We start from the raw sequence: 20,243 nt of genomic DNA, 5'->3' as shown, positions 1-20,243 counted from the left end.
TGCATATGTCATGCTATTAAAAGTATTAAAAAATAAAAAGATAGATATGATTTTTTTACAAATTTGCAATATGTCTAATTTACAAGTTTAACTAAAATATTTTAATTATAATTTTTACAGTAGATTACTAGTTCAAAATGTCTAAAATTACAAAGGAAAGGAAAAAAAGCCATTTTGTTAGAAACAAAAATAAAAACTTTGGGCTTTAAGTGATAAAGATTCAACATCTGTGGGCAAAAGTTTTGGCTTGAATGAAGCAACTGTCAGAACAATTAAGAGAAACCAGAATTCTATATGAAAATCATTGCTCAAAAGCTCAAAAACATCACTGTACAATAGAGATGTCATCTTAGAAAAAACAAACTTTTTTGGTGCTTTGGATTGAGGATTTGGTGCAAATACAGTGGAAATATTATAAAGCATGAGGCACTATGACTTTATAAAAACCTACAAAAATTGGAACCATCGACAAGTCTTCAAGCAACTCAACATAAAAAAAAGAAATTTTCTGTTAGTAAAGGATGGCTGACAGGATTTATTTTTTAAAAAAATGTATTTCAAAATATTAAAATTAAAGGGATAATTGCATCTGCAGATGAAAACATTGCAAAAAGATTTCCAGAAAAACTAGCCAAAATAATAAGAGGGTGGCTATATTCTATTCCTGACCAGATTTTGCATGCTGACAAAACAGGTTTATACCGTGTGAAAATTTTTGTCACATTTTACATGATGTTTTGAATGAAATATCGTTATTTATTTCATCTTACACAGTTTTTAATAACTTGCAAAGTATCTGCCATTTTACTATAGGAAATATATTTTTTGAAATATGGTCTTTTTACACAATTTTTTCAGAAACATATCTTCCACATCAAAAGTGTTGGGTATACACAATATTTTTATTGTCATCATTTTTAAATGGACAATCTCCTATTTGTTAGAACAAAGCAAACTGTCATGACATTTCGAATTAGAGTATTCCATGCCTCATGCAGCCAATTTTGTTAAAAGGCATTTTCTGTTGCAGTTGCATTTCTTGTACCCTTGAATGCCTATAATAGATGATTTTCTGGCACACTAGAAGAGAGACAATAATATTGGAAACTTTCATTTTACAAGATGAAGTCTTTTGACAAATGACAAACTGGTTCCTTGAATACTTTTGAGCCAATCTCATATATCTTACCATCAGCATCTATCTGTGGATGACCCCTTGAATGTTCCTAGAGTCACCCCTTTCTTTGTTAACATCATGGAACTTGCAGTTTTTTTTTTAGTGTCTCCAATCTTGCTCCCTTGGAAACTTTATGCCAGACATTTGTCTAATATTCTTTGCCTGTGACTGCAATACTTTTATGGAATCTTCACTCTTTTTTTCACTTTTACTTTTCAAACTTGCAGAAATATGAAATTTATCACTTTAACCAGAGGGTGCTAGGTATTGTTCATAATAACAGGTTAATATGATTAATTTTAAGAAACATGAATAATTTATCATTCACCAATTGTTGGTTTTATTATGCAGAATACACAGTGATTATGCATATTCATTGGATTTATCAATTTAATCATAATTGGTGTGACTGCATGGGGTCTCACTATGAGAATGAAAAAACATGAATATATGATCAAAAAGAAACTTTCATCTGCAGCCTTAGCCACTTATGCCAGATGTGAAAGTTGTATATGTCAATCTACAGGATAAAAGATTGCTACACAGGGTTTCTGATAGACACGCCTTAAATACCTGGAGTCAATTGAAATCTATAGGGCACTCAAAAGTGGAGTAGGAATTAATTTCAAAGAAACAGACAGCCTTAAAGTTTTTTCTCATATACATCTCACTAGGCTATGCAGATACAAACTTACATAAATGAAAATTTAAACTTAATTAGTTATTTATGTGAAAAATAATTTTAAACTGAATTTATAATTTGTTTGTAAAACCTTGTTCGAATTTAATTTGTCCACTTTGTTCTGAGTTATATATATCTGAAGATGTCTTTATAAACAGATTAAAACATTAGTAAAAACATGTGTTAATTTGAGATATGCTGGTTAGATATTTTTGTTTGAGTTTAAGTATTTATATAAGTTATAACTACAATAAACTAAGGCAAGAATTATAAATTAATTCTAATCATTAAATTTAATATAAAAAATGCAACTTAATTGTATCTTTAGTCAAATTACTTCATATTTACATGTTAACTAGCCAAGTTATGGGATAATGAATCTGACAGTATCATTTAATTTATAATTGTGGGCTTTAGATTTTAGAAACTTATAAATTAGAAATTTAAATAGCTTAAAACTTACTCCCATCTTTTTGAATTTGGATCTTAATTCATTTGGAGTCAGCCTATATTTATCAAGACCATCATTCCAACAGATACGTTCCAAGACTTCTAAGTCACCACCTACTAACCAATCACCACTTTCATATATCATCTAAGAAAAATTGTTAGTGTTATTAAATGTAAGAATAAAACTATATTCTACATAAAATTATTATTCTATGATTAATTATTTAACTTTTTAGTATTATATTGCTGCTTATAACTATTATTTTCCTTTTTCTGGACATTGGATTAAAGAAAAGATTAAATTCATGACTGAAAAAATTGAATTCTTACAGTATTGATTAAAGATTTCACAAAATTACTTCCTGTAAATCTGTTCAGAGTGAATCTTTCAAGTTACAATTTGAGAAAGTTAAGAATTAGGTACAAAAATTATTGTCTGTATTAACTTTTTCAGAATATATTCAATTTGAATAAAATACATTTTTCAGGTTGTTTCATTCAAACTGTTTCACATCAGTATATCTTGAGATTACAGATATGTTGGTAAATCTAATTATTAAATTTATAGGGAAGTCTTCCTCATCAAAGCTGTTTTAGAAAATAATATTAAGGTTTCAGACAAATCTATTCTAATTAACAATCAATTGAATAAAAGCTTATAAATTTTATTTTAAATTATGGTAGCATCTTAAATGTATAATTTCCATTTATGCAAGTACACTAAAAATAATAAAAAAATTTAAAACTCAAACCTTAACATATGGATGACCTTCATTTGATGTTCCAAACTGTCTAGAACAGCGTTCCTCTTTTCTATGTTCGTAGAATTCAGGATTTCGCAAAATTGCATAACTTTTTCCATTGTAACGAAGAGCAAATGCAGAACAGTCTTCAAGTCTTTCTTTATCTTCTTTAGATAAAGCCAGTACTATAGGTATAGACTGGTTCACAACACCACCTATTAAGATTACAATAAAAAATGGTCATTCTCATGATATTATGTTCAGACAGCTAATTTTTTTTATACCTTCTAAAAGACAACCAAAATGTTGACTTTGCAAAAATTCTCTTTCTCTCATAAATCCACATAAAGGTGTGGCCCATCCTTCACTTAAAATTTGAACCCATTGCAAATCAACTTTTGTGATTTCTAATCCTCGAAGAGCATCGGCTTCCTTACGCGCTGAACTAACTCTATTTGTAGGTACAAATAACTCTTTCACAGTATCTAATACAGTTTCTGGAATAATTCCCTAGTTTNAATTGACCTGAAATTACTAACCAATGACAATTTTCCAATAAATTTTAATACAAGATAATACACAATATAAATTTTAAAAAAAATAACCCTTTGAAAAAATAAATTATGTAAAAAAATTTCAAACGATTACATTAATAAATATTTGATATTTTTGTATATTTAATTCATGCATTAGACCAGTTTGATTTAGTAATTGAATAAGTATATAAAAATGAATCAATAAACTCAACTTTATTAATTTTGTATTGGTATTTTTTTTCTTTTTTTTTTACAATAAATAACAACTGCATCTGAGCAGTTTAATTTTAAAATCTATGTTCCTTCATTACATCAAACATAGATAAGGGGATATAACTTTAATGCTTATACAAGTGAATTATATCCCAAAATAGCGAGCAGATAACAAATTGCTCGTATAATTTTTAATTTTAATAAAATTTATAGATGTGTAGAAATAATTATAATTAATTTATATGTTTAACAAGTATAAAACAATTATTGGTCCACGATTTTGATGTCAAAAAGCAGCATTTTTTTTATTGTGGTATTTGACTTATTTAAAATTAGTTTTTGTTGAAATGAAGTGTGCAGACAGGCAATGCTGTGTTATGCGTTTTGTGAAATCTGGAAGATAAAAATTATGGTTAAGAGGCGAGAGACATTCTAATATATATAATCAATTTTCTTTATTTAAAATTTTGATAGTAATCAAAACATTCAGCAGCTAACCAGAACTGAATGTTTAATATCTATTTTAATTTTATTATTATTATTATTAGTTTTTATTTTAAATTTGGGCATTGTTTGTCTGCATGCTTCAATTCCAAATCACAGTTTAAGCATTTGTTACAAGTGATCTATAATAAGAAGCTAAAATGTTCCACGCCTTTGGTGCCATAAAACCTTCTGGTGGTGTCTGTCCATTGCGTGCAAGTGACCTCATGTATGTACCAGAAATAAATTCAAATTCATTTTTACGATTAACATCAAATAGTTCCATTCGTTTTTTGTTTTTATTATAAGCTGCAACTCTGAAGGGAATTATTTCTAATTGGGTTAGACCAGGTGCCATTGTTAAAACCTGCAAAAATAAAAAGAAAAAACCTTCATACCTTAAAGTTTTCTTATTTCCAAATTCAGAATTTCATTTGTTTCAGTTAAGAAACAAATTATAAATAATAACCATTTGCTCAAAGCATTCATATTAATTTCAGTATGGATTTTGATTTAATAAATTTCTTGCATTTTATATTTTAATACATGAAATGAAATTCAAAACCATCATTTACAGTAAAAAGAAATGGCAAATCAAATTCTTTTAACTTGTCACATTTTAAATTGTATTGACATATCAATATTCAGTATAAATTTAGAACAATTTGTATATTGTCTTCATTTTATTATCATAGATGATTCTTAAACTACTCTTGGTTTGTAATTTAATATTTTTAAATTTTAAATTTACTATTCCTAGATGTATTTTTCTCAAATTATTTGTAAAATTCCCCCTCAACAGAGAAATTGTTCTCATTGTTAACATTAACTAACACTGTATTAAACTATTTAATGTAAATCATATTGTATTATATATATTATTAAACTACTGTATTATAAAGCTACATTACACTCTTACTGACTGGCTCACTCACTCATACAAAATGCTTGAGTAAAGCAGCATTTTTACACAAAAATGAAATACTGTATTTGAAAGAGGGCATTGAGTATATTACCAGAAAAATCTGAAATCTCAAAAAATCAAATATTTTAGCCTCCTACAAGAAAATCAATGCTTCAGACTGCCATAAATGTCTGTTCAATGATTAGCTTAAGTGCCACCTCCTGTTCTAACTTTTTTTTACTTTTTCTTAAATTACTTTAATTAATTACAGTGATCGTTTGGCTTAGTTTTAAATTATTTTGCCTCACATTTTAAATAACAGAAATTTCATTTTCTATTATCACAGATTTTTCTTTACAAATAATATTTTAAAAATCTAATAGTCATTTAATTAATGTATGCATAACTAATACTGTTTAAAAAATTATTACAAATTGTAATATATATGGGTGCATCCTAAAGCAACATGAAACATTTGGGATGGACAACTAAAGAGTCATGGGTAAAGCATCAATTATTATTATTATATAATTAAACTGACTATTAAAATTGAACTTTTTAAAATAAAGACTAATTTTAAATTACTATCATATCAGATCACTGTAGTATCATAAGCAGCTTTATTTTACTCATTAAAAACTAAGAGAGTCAGATTTTGTTTATAATTTTTAATTAGCTAATCAATGAAAAATTTGGCAAATTTATACTGCAAACATATAATATTACCATAAAGAACCTGATAAAAAAATTTAAAACTTTCTAAATTAGGTATATCCTGAATAACAACTTCATCAAAAAATACTTTTATTAATTTTAAGTATTATCCAAGAAAATAAGTATACTTTTATAAAAATAATTTTTATTTGAATAATTATCATAAATAATTTTTATGAAATTTACCTTAGCACCATGACTTGGTTCATATAGATCTTTTTTAGTATCAGGATGAGGCATCCCAGCAGGATCTCTTCCAACAATATAAAAATTAGCTCCAGTTGCCATTCTAGCCTTTGCATGCCATTGTACCTAATAAAAAAAATTAAGTTATGTTAAAAATTTATCAATTACTTTATTCTGTAAAAACTGGCAATTGTACTAACTTCTGTTGGTCCAGCATACATCATTGGTGAGGGAAATATAGCAAGTACAGTATTTTCCGGATCTAAAATTTTTTCTTCTAATACTGCTTGATGTTGTTCCATTCTTACAGAAAGAGGGACATCATCCTCTTTTGTCCAGCCACCTAAATTCAATAATTTATTCATTTAAGTCAATGTTTTAAATAAAATTAAATACAAGAGAATATAAAAAGCAATGGTAAGAAGTGCAATAAATTCTTGCCTATAATTTGTAAAAGCAAAATTAATTTTTTATTAAAGTTTTAATACAAAAATTCTAAAATATTTGTACAAAGTTATCATCTTTTTTGGATTGCATTTTAATTATATTTTAATTATAAAATTCTAATAGTTCTTTTATGATTGAAGAAAAAAACTAACAAATTTCTTTTCTTTCATTAAATTTGCACATTTCTAACTTTTTAAATTTTCTAATGTGTATTCATTAATAATCTCTACAAGTCAAAACATAACATAGCAAATAATATATAGAGAAACAGTATAATTTTTTAATTGAGAAATGATTTAAAAATCAACTTTAGTTTAATGACTACTTAATAATAAAATTATAATCCAATTTTGTATTTGTTACTATGCAACAAATTTGACGTAATAATAATTTTAAATGTTTCTGAAGTCATCAGTATGAATTTTCAGTACTGTTATTTTTAAAAGTTATTGATATTAAGTAATTGTAATTTAATTACCTAATGGATGAAGCAATAAAACTGGTTTTTTATAACCTCTTTCTAATAAACTTTCTCTAGTTTGCTGCATCAGTAATGCATGCCCATTATGGATAGGATTTCTTAATTGAAAAGCAAATACTGCATCTGCCTAAAATAATAAATTTATTTTGTTTGTATCATTATAATAAATATTAATGATTAAAATATAGAATAACTTAAATGTCTGGAAATATTAAAACCAATAATAACCAATGATATTTGGGTAATATATAACTTTTAATCTAACAATGCATGTTTGCTAGATTAAATAAAACTATATTCAAAATAAAAGGTTTCAAATATCACTGTAAGATAGATAAGTAATGCAAATCAGATGATGCTTTTCATGTTTTTTTTTGTTATTAAATAAGGTTACAATGATAAAAGATACATCATTAACATATTGCATTTTAAACAATACTATCATATTAATTCATACACAAATAAAAAATTCAAGCAATATATATGTTACAGTTAATCTAAATACATTGGTTATTGTGCATAATCACTGGTCATTTTACCAAATAATCAATATTTGTGGGTAATGTAGTTAATACATGTAATTAATTATTGTCACAAGTTATTTTACATAACAACCTTTTCTGTTGAAGTAATAAATTATAAAGTACACATAAGTCTTTTTTTGAAACAAACAAAAGAAAGTAAGTTGATGAAAAGTAATTTATTAGTTCACATAAGGTTTTCAAGCATTGCATCATTCAATCAGTTTATTTTTGAAGTATCATTGACTCATAACATTTTCATTAGAGTGAAGTGCATATGTCATGCTATTAAAAGTATTAAAAAATAAAAAGATAGATATGATTTTTTTACAAATTTGCAATATGTCTAATTTACAAGTTTAACTAAAATATTTTAATTATAATTTTTACAGTAGATTACTAGTTCAAAATGTCTAAAATTACAAAGGAAAGGAAAAAAAGCCATTTTGTTAGAAACAAAAATAAAAACTTTGGGCTTTAAGTGATAAAGATTCAACATCTGTGGGCAAAAGTTTTGGCTTGAATGAAGCAACTGTCAGAACAATTAAGAGAAACCAGAATTCTATATGAAAATCATTGCTCAAAAGCTCAAAAACATCACTGTACAATAGAGATGTCATCTTAGAAAAAACAAACTTTTTTGGTGCTTTGGATTGAGGATTTGGTGCAAATACAGTGGAAATATTATAAAGCATGAGGCACTATGACTTTATAAAAACCTACAAAAATTGGAACCATCGACAAGTCTTCAAGCAACTCAACATAAAAAAAAGAAATTTTCTGTTAGTAAAGGATGGCTGACAGGATTTATTTTTAAAAAAAATGTATTTCAAAATATTAAAATTAAAGGGATAATTGCATCTGCAGATGAAAACATTGCAAAAAGATTTCCAGAAAAACTAGCCAAAATAATAAGAGGGTGGCTATATTCTATTCCTGACCAGATTTTGCATGCTGACAAAACAGGTTTATACCGTGTGAAAATTTTTGTCACATTTTACATGATGTTTTGAATGAAATATCGTTATTTATTTCATCTTACACAGTTTTTAATAACTTGCAAAGTATCTGCCATTTTACTATAGGAAATATATTTTTTGAAATATGGTCTTTTTACACAATTTTTTCAGAAACATATCTTCCACATCAAAAGTGTTGGGTATACACAATATTTTTATTGTCATCATTTTTAAATGGACAATCTCCTATTTGTTAGAACAAAGCAAACTGTCATGACATTTCGAATTAGAGTATTCCATGCCTCATGCAGCCAAATTTGTTAAAAGGCATTTTCTGTTGCAGTTGCATTTCTTGTACCCTTGAATGCCTATAATAGATGATTTTCTGGCACACTAGAAGAGAGACAATAATATTGGAAACTTTCATTTTACAAGATGAAGTCTTTTGACAAATGACAAACTGGTTCCTTGAATACTTTTGAGCCAATCTCATATATCTTACCATCAGCATCTATCTGTGGATGACCCCTTGAATGTTCCTAGAGTCACCCCTTTCTTTGTTAACATCAGGAACTTGCAGTTTTTTTTTTAGTGTCTCCAATCTTGCTCCCTTGGAAACTTTATGCCAGACATTTGTCTAATATTCTTTGCCTGTGACTGCAATACTTTTATGGAATCTTCACTCTTTTTTTCACTTTTACTTTTCAAACTTGCAGAAATATGAAATTTATCACTTTAACCAGAGGGTGCTAGGTATTGTTCATAATAACAGGTTAATATGATTAATTTTAAGAAACATGAATAATTTATCATTCACCAATTGTTGGTTTTATTATGCAGAATACACAGTGATTATGCATATTCATTGGATTTATCAATTTAATCATAATTGGTGTGACTGCATGGGGTCTCACTATGAGAATGAAAAAACATGAATATATGATCAAAAAGAAACTTTCATCTGCAGCCTTAGCCACTTATGCCAGATGTGAAAGTTGTATATGTCAATCTACAGGATAAAAGATTGCTACACAGGGTTTCTGATAGACACGCCTTAAATACCTGGAGTCAATTGAAATCTATAGGGCACTCAAAAGTGGAGTAGGAATTAATTTCAAAGAAACAGACAGCCTTAAAGTTTTTTCTCATATACATCTCACTAGGCTATGCAGATACAAACTTACATAAATGAAAATTTAAACTTAATTAGTTATTTATGTGAAAAATAATTTTAAACTGAATTTATAATTTGTTTGTAAAACCTTGTTCGAATTTAATTTGTCCACTTTGTTCTGAGTTATATATATCTGAAGATGTCTTTATAAACAGATTAAAACATTAGTAAAAACATGTGTTAATTTGAGATATGCTGGTTAGATATTTTTGTTTGAGTTTAAGTATTTATATAAGTTATAACTACAATAAACTAAGGCAAGAATTATAAATTAATTCTAATCATTAAATTTAATATAAAAAATGCAACTTAATTGTATCTTTAGTCAAATTACTTCATATTTACATGTTAACTAGCCAAGTTATGGGATAATGAATCTGACAGTATCATTTAATTTATAATTGTGGGCTTTAGATTTTAGAAACTTATAAATTAGAAATTTAAATAGCTTAAAACTTACTCCCATCTTTTTGAATTTGGATCTTAATTCATTTGGAGTCAGCCTATATTTATCAAGACCATCATTCCAACAGATACGTTCCAAGACTTCTAAGTCACCACCTACTAACCAATCACCACTTTCATATATCATCTAAGAAAAATTGTTAGTGTTATTAAATGTAAGAATAAAACTATATTCTACATAAAATTATTATTCTATAATTAATTATTTAACTTTTTAGTATTATATTGCTGCTTATAACTATTATTTTCCTTTTTCTGGACATTGGATTAAAGAAAAGATTAAATTCATGACTGAAAAAATTGAATTCTTACAGTATTGATTAAAGATTTCACAAAATTACTTCCTGTAAATCTGTTCAGAGTGAATCTTTCAAGTTACAATTTGAGAAAGTTAAGAATTAGGTACAAAAATTATTGTCTGTATTAACTTTTTCAGAATATATTCAATTTGAATAAAATACATTTTTCAGGTTGTTTCATTCAAACTGTTTCACATCAGTATATCTTGAGATTACAGATATGTTGGTAAATCTAATTATTAAATTTATAGGGAAGTCTTCCTCATCAAAGCTGTTTTAGAAAATAATATTAAGGTTTCAGACAAATCTATTCTAATTAACAATCAATTGAATAAAAGCTTATAAATTTTATTTTAAATTATGGTAGCATCTTAAATGTATAATTTCCATTTATGCAAGTACACTAAAAATAATAAAAAAATTTAAAACTCAAACCTTAACATATGGATGACCTTCATTTGATGTTCCAAACTGTCTAGAACAGCGTTCCTCTTTTCTATGTTCGTAGAATTCAGGATTTCGCAAAATTGCATAACTTTTTCCATTGTAACGAAGAGCAAATGCAGAACAGTCTTCAAGTCTTTCTTTATCTTCTTTAGATAAAGCCAGTACTATAGGTATAGACTGGTTCACAACACCACCTATTAAGATTACAATAAAAAATGGTCATTCTCATGATATTATGTTCAGACAGCTAATTTTTTTTATACCTTCTAAAAGACAACCAAAATGTTGACTTTGCAAAAATTCTCTTTCTCTCATAAATCCACATAAAGGTGTGGCCCATCCTTCACTTAAAATTTGAACCCATTGCAAATCAACTTTTGTGATTTCTAATCCTCGAAGAGCATCGGCTTCCTTACGCGCTGAACTAACTCTATTTGTAGGTACAAATAACTCTTTCACAGTATCTAATACAGTTTCTGGAATAATTCCCTAGTTTAGAAATAATTTAATAATTTAAAAATTGATGAGATTCAGATTATTATTGTTATTAATAAATTAAATAATATAAATTATAATTTAACCAACGTACTCTATCTAATAACAATTTTATCACTTGCTGAACAGAATCATGAACAGTTAGTTCTCCTGCTTTGATTGTTAAATCAGGTTGAACAGGTTTCTCATAAGCAGAGTCAATTCCAGTAAATCCTAACAAGCAAAATTAAATTTTAATATAAATAATTTAATTATATACTAACATTAAAAAATATGAGATATTTTATTATTAAAACCTTTGATTTCTCCAGCTCTAGCTCTTCTGTATAAACCTTTGACATCTCTTAATTCACACACTTCTAAAGGTGTATCTACAAAACATTCAAAAAATGAAAGACCAGATTCTTCGTGAATTATACGTGCTTGCGTACGATCCTGCAATCAGATAACAAAATAAAAAAAAATCAAAACCTTGTATTTGTTACATAAAACTTTTCAAATTATAAATGCACCTTAGCAAATGGACTTATAAAACTAGACAAACAAACTACACCACTGTCAGCAAATAATTTCGCAACTTCTGCTACACGTCTGATATTCTCTTCTCTGTCTTCGGGACTGAATCCTAAATTTTTGTTAAGACCTTGTCGAATATTATCTCCATCAAGTGCATATGCTGGAATTCCAAAAGAACACAAATAATCTTCTACACCAAACGAAATGGTAGTTTTTCCAGCACCAGACAGCCCTAGTGATTAAAAATGAATCAAGCACATTTAATAATGATTTATAAAATGTATATTTTGACATACATTTGTAAGATGTAATAAACTAATTATCATAATATATAATAATTTTGTCAAAAATGTGACTTGAGCAAATCCAGTCTATGTAGTTCTTATATAGCTCATAAACATAATGATATGTTAATTTGTAATTATTTGACAACATTAATATAAACAAAAACAAAATGTATTTTACAGGATATTCCATCTTAAACATTTTTAAAGACTGAATTACATTCAATACAATATTAATTTTTATACAATTATTTGTTAGTCAAAGTGCAAAATCAACACCAATCTGCAAGAATCATAATCCATAAAGCACTACTTTAATGGAGAAGTCACAAAAATCATTACATAGAGTTTAAAGTTACTTTTAATCAGGCTGGTCACCAACAGGGATACTCACAGTCTTTAAATAACATAACAAGAGAGGAAATAAAAGATGACAAGAATATATCATATATCATAAGCTGAAAAATTATAGATTCAAAAAAAATAGTTTGAACTTCATATTAGTTATTATTAAAGACAGAGAGGATATAGAATTGAATTATGAAAAATGGAAAGATTCAATCCTCTTGATTGAAAAGTTAAGAAACATTGGAAAGACTTTGAGTTTTTCTAGGTTATGTAATACTTTGCATGACGATTTTTTCATCTTTAGTGGTTTTTTAAATTTAAGTAGAACCTGATGTGTTAAGGTGAAGAAAGATTAATTTTTGATCTTAGAATTTGTCTACTCATAGAACTGGAATTTGGCAGATTTGAATGATTCTGAGTTTTAAGATTTTCAGAATTTCAGTTGTGGGTTTTTGGTGTAGTATTTAGTGACTAATAGCCTCTGATGATGTGGTGGAAAGCATGAAATTATTCAGGACTCCTTGTGTGACGAATTGTTATGCAAGATGTCTAATTGTGTTTTGTGGATAGTCTAAATGTTAATTATGTACAGTACATATATTATTAAACAATTCTAAATCCTATTACAGCTTCATATATTTATAAACAAATACCAAAGATTAATTATACTCCAGTGATTTATGACAGACTAATTAAATGATTTCATGATAAGAAAATTTGAACTACACATAGGTAACATATTTTTATAAGGAATTCAGATTCTCTAATCAATAAATAATTTAATTAGCTGAATACATCCTGGTGATTTTTGGAAATATTTTAGTATTTAATTAACATTCTGGTTGTAGAGTAATGATCATACTACTTATAAATAAAAAATACATTATTTCACTAAGTTAAGAAATGTCTAATTATTTACCTAAGGTTTTCTGGCCATTTTACACAGTAAGTTTCACAGAAAGTATTCAATATATCCAAAAAACTTCAAAATCTATCAGTTTAAATAAACATTTTGGATAGATGATTTCCAAGATAAAAAGATATAAAATAGAGAGGTAATTATGAATAATGTTTAGTAATAGTTTTAAATTTTATATTAAAAATTCTATAAACTAAATTAGTGTAGATTTGTTTTATGAAATATAGGTTTTCTTCTATAGTAGAAATAAGAGAGATTTATTAAATAATTTTCTACTATATAAAATTTGATTTTTATTTCTAAAAAAAAGAAAAAAATAATTGTTCTTTAATTAAAAAATATTTTTATCTGAAATATCTAAAATTTTTATACATATTAAATTTAAATAAAATATATCAAAGAACTAAACAGATATAAATGTAAATAAATATACAGTATATATTTCAAAAAATACTTTCAGGAAAAATTTAAACACTGAAATCTTTTTTATTTATCACCAATTATTTTATCCGTTTTAACAGATATAACATTGGCACTTAGCACTATGTTCAAAATGATGAGAATAAATACTAAATTCAGGAAACCAAAATTAAATATTCTATTCAGAAACATTTTTGTTTTTGAAAAGAACAAGAATGTTTCTGAATAAAAAAAATTTGGTTTAAGTTTCCTGAATTTAGCATTTTTTTTATCAATATCCATTTCATTACATACAAATAAAACAGATATTTTCAACATGCAAGAACAGAAAAAGCCAATATTGAATTTTACAAATAAGAAAATTTAAATTTTTGTATAAAATAATTTGTCACTAACTAACTCAACACATTATTGTGATGTATCCATTGTATTATTCAATTTATTATATTTTATATTTATATCTTATTAATGATATAACTATTTTATAGCATACTATTCTATTTTCATTATATTGTTTATACTTTTTAAATTAATATTAAGTTTTATTATTACTATTTAATAATTACTACATTACTCTTATATTGTCTGTAAGATTAATGGCTCTTAGAAATTTATTTTCATTATTCTTAGTGTTAGTAATATAGTGATGAATTTTGGCCATTTCTAAGAATTTTGCCAGATGGAACTAGTTGTTTTTGTCAAACTAATATAGTGGAAATATAGTAATAAGAAAAAGTGGAAATGTTTCATCTTAAAATGTTTTGCTACAACTGTTTGTTAACTTTTATTTTTGAAAAAAATAGGACATCAAACTAATTTCACTGCCAATCTGCCATATTATCTATCAAATAATATTAAGGCTAATAACTAATTAAATACAAATAAATTTGTATCTTTATAAATTTATTAAATTTATCAAGAGATGGTAGCTTAACTGCCTACATCTAGCCAAATTGATTTGGATCTGATTAGTTATTAGCCTTAATATAGTGTGATAGATAATCTGCAGATTATGTGGCAAAAAATTAATGACATCAGTGACGTGCAGTCCATGGAAGCTGTGGAAGCACTGCTTCCCTGTATTTTCTAAATTATAAATACATATTGTACAATTATTTTCATATTTTAAACATACTTTGAATTACTTAAAATTAATATTTTATTATAACTGCATTATGTATTTTATTACAAATTTCTATACATTTGAAAAATAATGATAAGAATGCTATTGTATATTCAAATATAAATTCATATATGCACATTCCCAATGGAAACACTGTATTGTCGAATACGAACAGCTTTCACAGCAAAAATATTTGAACTGTGTAAAGCAGCCAGATTGCAAGCATTTGTGCATGCACTTTACAGAGCACCAACCTCTGGCAGTTTAGCTCATAGATGCTACACACCAAAATATTGTATAACGCTTCCAATAATTCTATCCATTAGCCACTGGTAGGGAGCTATTTGACTAAGTGCATTGTTTTAAGATTTAAAGTAAAGAATATTCAAAGGTATTTTTATGTACATTTTTTTACAAAGCTATATTTAATTATAATTATTTTGACAGATTTTCACACACAAAATCTTTAGAATTTTTATCACTTTTAGATGTTAATAATTTTAAATATTATGAAAAACAATTTTCCAAAGTGAGTTTTAATTCTTAAAATTAAGTAAATTTTATGGAGAATTTTTTGATTTATCTAAATTACCTGGTGAATTGCAATATTTATATTTATGTCCCAACTATATTCGCAAGTCACTCTTAGACATAAAAAATATTATAATTAATGACATTCTAAACAAAGATATACTAAAAAAATTATATCATTTAATATCATTGATTTTTATGGTACCATCTATGAGTGCATCTATTGAGTACAGTTTTTCAACCATGAAGAAAATTCGTGCACTTGCAAAGAACACTCAGTCAGAGGAAAGATTGTCTTCACTACCATTGCTTTCAATAGAAAAAGAGTTTTTAAATACTTTGATGAAATCAACGACAAGCAATTTTTATGATAAAGTAATTAACGACTTTGCAGAAAAAATTGCTGAATAGAATTAGTTTATATAAAAATAATAAAAACAGGTTCTTATATCTTTGTTTCATGTCAGTTATCTATTTTAGAATTAAAATAAATAAACCATTTATTTTTGTCATTTCCAGTATTTATTTAAAATTTTTATGGAAACACAGCTTCTCTATTATCAAATGTCACTGCACACCACTGTATGACATATTCTTATTTTTCATAAATAAGAGTTAACAAACAGTTGTAGCAAAACATTTTAAAATAAAACGTTTCTACTTTATATTAGCTAGACAAAAGCAACCATTTCCATGTGAAATTCTTAAAACTGGCCAAAATTCACTCACTACTATATTACTGACATTAAGAGTAATGAAAATAAATTTCTAAGAACCATTATTCTCAGAGACAATATAAGAGTAATGTAGTAATTATATGGTAATTATCAAATAATAATAATAATAATAAAACTTTAACTTAACATTAATTTATAAAGTAGAAATAATATAATAAAGATAGAATAGTATGCTATAAAATAGTTGTATCATAAATAAGACATCAATATAAAATACAATAAATTGAATGGACAGATTGTTTGGCAATATGAATATATTGGGTTGTTTACTATGTATATATTAATTTTAATTTTAATAACTACTTTTTTTTTGCTAAAAGCTCTATATTATGCAATATTTTCTCCTCAAATAATACACACTATTTTTTAAATGTTTGTTACTCCCAGGAAACAAGCACTTCTAGACAGCTTGTTCTCTGACAGTGGCAGCTTGTGACTGTCTAATATGGGGTTAACAACCACTACTTTACATAACAAACTATATATACAATACTTAATATATTGCATTCATAAAATAATTTTTTATTTAATTAAAATAAATTAATTCAAGATGTGAAATTTCTGTCATTTTCATATTAATGTTTAAAGGTCAGAGTACTTTTCACCTCTGCTCTGACCCAGTAACTAAATTCCTGCTATGCAGCCACACTGTGCCAGTACTGCTAAACAGTGCAGGACTGTATTAAGCAATTCATTGTATCATGAGACACAGTGGTCAAACAAATGGGACTATTCTCTTAGTGGGAGATAACATAGCACTGTTTAACAGTATTGTCTGCAGAAGGGTGCAAGGAATGCAACTACCCTAACAAAATCATTTTTTTCACATACTGTTTTCATAAAATTTTAACTGTGTATAATAATTTATATATTACTATATAATAAAAATATGATGTTCTATGATTTTATTTTTCTTTGGAATGTTGCAGTTCCATAGTACTTATGACAAGCCACTCCTGAGAAGTCACCTATGTTCCAATCCTGCAAGTTAGAGTAATAATTATAATTTAAAATTTGGTTGCTGTTATGCAAACAATTCTGTTTTAATAAGATTATAGTGTGCAGTTAGTATCCAAAAAGTCTTCCATTCTCAAGATTCCAGCTAAAAATAGTATTTTATGCAACAAACAATTACATTGTGGATTTATTTTCCATTTTGTAGAAGTTCTGTTTTAGACAGTTTTACTGTGTTTTGAATTCTTGAAAAGAATTTATATGCATATACAAACATCACGAAACCTGATATATTATTAATAAGCCAAACAACTACCGGATTATATCGGGTAGAATTTATATGTACATATTTAACAATTTTTATAAAAATTTTTGTGTGTTTGCATAAGCATAATTTTAAAAAGTTACCTGTAAACCATATAGTGCATCCTCTAAAACCACCCCTCTGGCCCATAATCTGCCCTCTCTTGTCTCTTGAGACATGATGTGCTTGATAGGTGACATTTGTGGACTTCTGCTGACTCTAAAAAATTAATAAGTATAGCATTAACAATATATATTGAGAAAGATTAAAAAATTATTTACTCTTTTGTAATTAGAAATTGTAATTATCCTATAAAAAAAGTCTATGCAATAAGTATAAAATGTGGTAATGCTTGCCATCAGAGAAACTTTACACTTTCAGATACTATATTCCTTTTTGAAAAACTGACTTTTAAGTTTTTTACTAAATACATATTTTTTAGGTTCAATCATGAATTAATTTGGTTTTCTTTTCTTAAGAATATCAAATTCTGAAACTGAATCATGACAAATGACTTAAAAAGGAAATAATATTTTTTTAATTTAAAAATATGCACTATCAAAGGTGGAATTAAGTTAAGAAATTTTCAATGTAATAAAATATATTATTATGATTATTAATATTACAAAATAATTTATCATTGAGATAAGAGAAAATTGATATTGCTGGAATGGAATAAAGCATTCTTTATTTACAGTTAGCAATACACACAAAATGGTATTTTATCATCATCATCATCATCAATCTTTATTATTATAAAAGATAGGAGCCCTGTTACTCAGAGGCTAAGTAATTACAATTATCAAAAAGAAAAAGTATTTATTATATATAAAATATTTCTGCTATAAGGCCTTTAGTATTCTGATACTTTTAAAACTTTTATTATTTGCAAAAGAAAAAGAAATTTCAATGTTTATGAATGCAATTTATATAAATAATCTTATATTATATAAAAATGACTAAATAAAACTGAATTAAAATCTGGTATAACTCATATATAACACTAAACTATTATACTACAGTAGTATTCAAAGTAATAAAATAAAGTAAATGCAATTTTCACATAAAGTAAGTTATTACAATATAATTTTCGCTATAGTGAATTTAATCATTTGTAGTAGAATTGATAGAGGTATAGTATACTGTAATAAACTCCATTATAGTAAAGACTTCCATTATTATCAGAGTGGTTTATTTCAGCAAATGGTATTTCAAATCTGATTCTAAAAACCTGGCATCATCATACTGAAAAATTATGCTTCCTATTAATATGATAATGACATTGGAAATTACTATTACGAACAAAGTATCAAATAAAACCTTAACAAATCCTCACAAATAAGCTGATATTAAACTACGTTATATGCTTTGCTAAAAAATAAACAGAATTCTGAAAAAATACAGATGATTAAATATCATAAAATTGACTGCATTCATTTCCAAATAATTTTATCAACTTTTAGAACAGAATACAATAAACGAATACAAAATACAAAAATTTAATACAAGTAAGCTATTCCATTTTCAACCAAAGATACATTTAATTTTTTACTGATGATCAGGATGCTGGAGCTATATAGTAAAATAAAAAAATAAATAATCTGTTTATAGAACAAGTCTACTTTTCATATATTATAAATTATCCCATATTAGTTTCGTGCATCTCAGAAAATCTTGCTGCACATTATTTGTAGCAACAATGCTATATGGATCTGTAATCTTTACTTTAAATTTTAAAAATGTATATATTTAACTTGAAAAGCATATGCTGCCATATAAAACTTTATAATAACTTCAACTGTTTACTTTATTGAGCCACAGAAAACATTTTTCACAATATAAATTTGGATACCAAATCTGATGATTATTATTATTAACAATATAAATTGCAAAAATCTGTAAACAAATAACATTATTTATATAAAATTTTTCTTGCAGAGTTATGTAAATATTAATTTTCCTTATGACATTATAACATTAATGTTATGTATACAGAAACATAAAAAGTTATTATATAAACTGAAAAATGTGTAAAAATAATAGCTAAAGAATTTATTAAAAGTCACAATTTATCATTAAGAAAATATAGTAAGGAAATACATTTCCACTTACAGTTAAGTTAATATTTACCATCAGATTAAAAATAAAAAAATATCACATGCTAGATACAATTTTGACAATACAAAATATGCATTCTAAATAAATAAAAAGATAAGATATCACACTAAACAATGCACGTTAGATAACATGCAAATTTTAATTGTATCATGTATTAAAATTTCATAATATCTTCGTAAAAATTTCATCATTGTTGAGATTTAAAATTATTACGAAAAACTTTTTAAAATGTTTATAAATTTATTTTATTTTATAAATTTATACATATTTTACTCTTTTTCTAACGCTAAAGTACCACTCTTAAGATTAAAACATTACAAAATCATCGTCTGACAAATGTAAACAAAAGATAATTTTGTTTCAATATACGTACTAACAAATTAAAGAAAAAAGTTGTAAATAACATTTTTTTTTTTACTCCAGCTGATTACAGAATAACGTTTTGAATAATATACAGAAAAATCATAAAGTGTTGACCATTTCGATCGTAATTAGCAGAGAGGAAGGACCAACTTACCCTCTTGTAGGCGGCAAACATGATAACAGTTAAGACAAAATATAAATGAGACAAGGTCTCGAGTGCGATCTGCCGACACAGGATGCCACGTGGGGC

General features: G+C 26.0%; 3 protein-coding genes across 3 annotated transcripts in view; all 3 read right to left on the bottom strand.

Moving 5' to 3' along the window:
* Window positions 1-3,725, bottom strand: part of LOC111632899 (probable G-protein coupled receptor 19) — a 14,075-nt gene extending 10,350 nt beyond the window's left edge. Inside the window, exon 1 of the mRNA XM_023377424.1 lies at window positions 3,578-3,725. The gene's annotated coding sequence lies outside the window, so the exon portion shown is untranslated. The remainder of the gene's footprint in view (window positions 1-3,577) is intronic.
* Window positions 1-3,908, bottom strand: part of LOC111632890 (bifunctional 3'-phosphoadenosine 5'-phosphosulfate synthase-like) — a 7,888-nt gene extending 3,980 nt beyond the window's left edge. Inside the window, exons 1-4 of the mRNA XM_023377414.1 lie at window positions 3,900-3,908; window positions 3,337-3,562; window positions 3,062-3,267; window positions 2,323-2,454 (exon numbers count right to left, since the gene is read on the bottom strand). Coding sequence (XP_023233182.1) covers window positions 2,323-2,454; window positions 3,062-3,267; window positions 3,337-3,562; window positions 3,900-3,908 — 573 coding nt within the window. The remainder of the gene's footprint in view (window positions 1-2,322; window positions 2,455-3,061; window positions 3,268-3,336; window positions 3,563-3,899) is intronic.
* Window positions 3,832-20,243, bottom strand: LOC111632898 (bifunctional 3'-phosphoadenosine 5'-phosphosulfate synthase-like). The gene is made up of 12 exons (XM_023377423.1): window positions 20,148-20,243; window positions 17,617-17,731; window positions 11,889-12,124; window positions 11,673-11,811; window positions 11,471-11,589; window positions 11,145-11,370; window positions 10,870-11,075; window positions 10,131-10,262; window positions 7,014-7,143; window positions 6,289-6,431; window positions 6,089-6,214; window positions 3,832-4,651 (listed from the first exon to the last, which is right to left on the bottom strand). Exons 1-12 carry the CDS (start codon window positions 20,166-20,168, stop codon window positions 4,406-4,408), a joined length of 1,839 nt encoding a protein of 612 aa, XP_023233191.1. The 5' UTR covers window positions 20,169-20,243; the 3' UTR covers window positions 3,832-4,405.

The sequence above is a fragment of the Centruroides sculpturatus genome, unplaced genomic scaffold (genome assembly GCF_000671375.1).
Source record: "Centruroides sculpturatus isolate CEXI.00-Female unplaced genomic scaffold, Cexi_2.0 scaffold808, whole genome shotgun sequence".
NCBI classification, from domain to species: domain Eukaryota; kingdom Metazoa; phylum Arthropoda; class Arachnida; order Scorpiones; family Buthidae; genus Centruroides; species Centruroides sculpturatus.
This window is presented reverse-complemented; position numbering and strand designations above follow the sequence as displayed.

Coding starts and splice junctions, on each gene's coding strand:
- LOC111632898 (XM_023377423.1), bottom strand. CDS start 20,168: ATGTTTGCCGCCTACAAGAGG. Junction 11,590..11,672: donor TAGAGCTGGAGAAATCAAAG/GTTTTAATAATA, acceptor TTTGCTTGTTAG/GATTTACTGGAATTGACTCT. Junction 6,215..6,288: donor TGTATGCTGGACCAACAGAA/GTTAGTACAATT, acceptor TTTTTTTATTAG/GTACAATGGCATGCAAAGGC.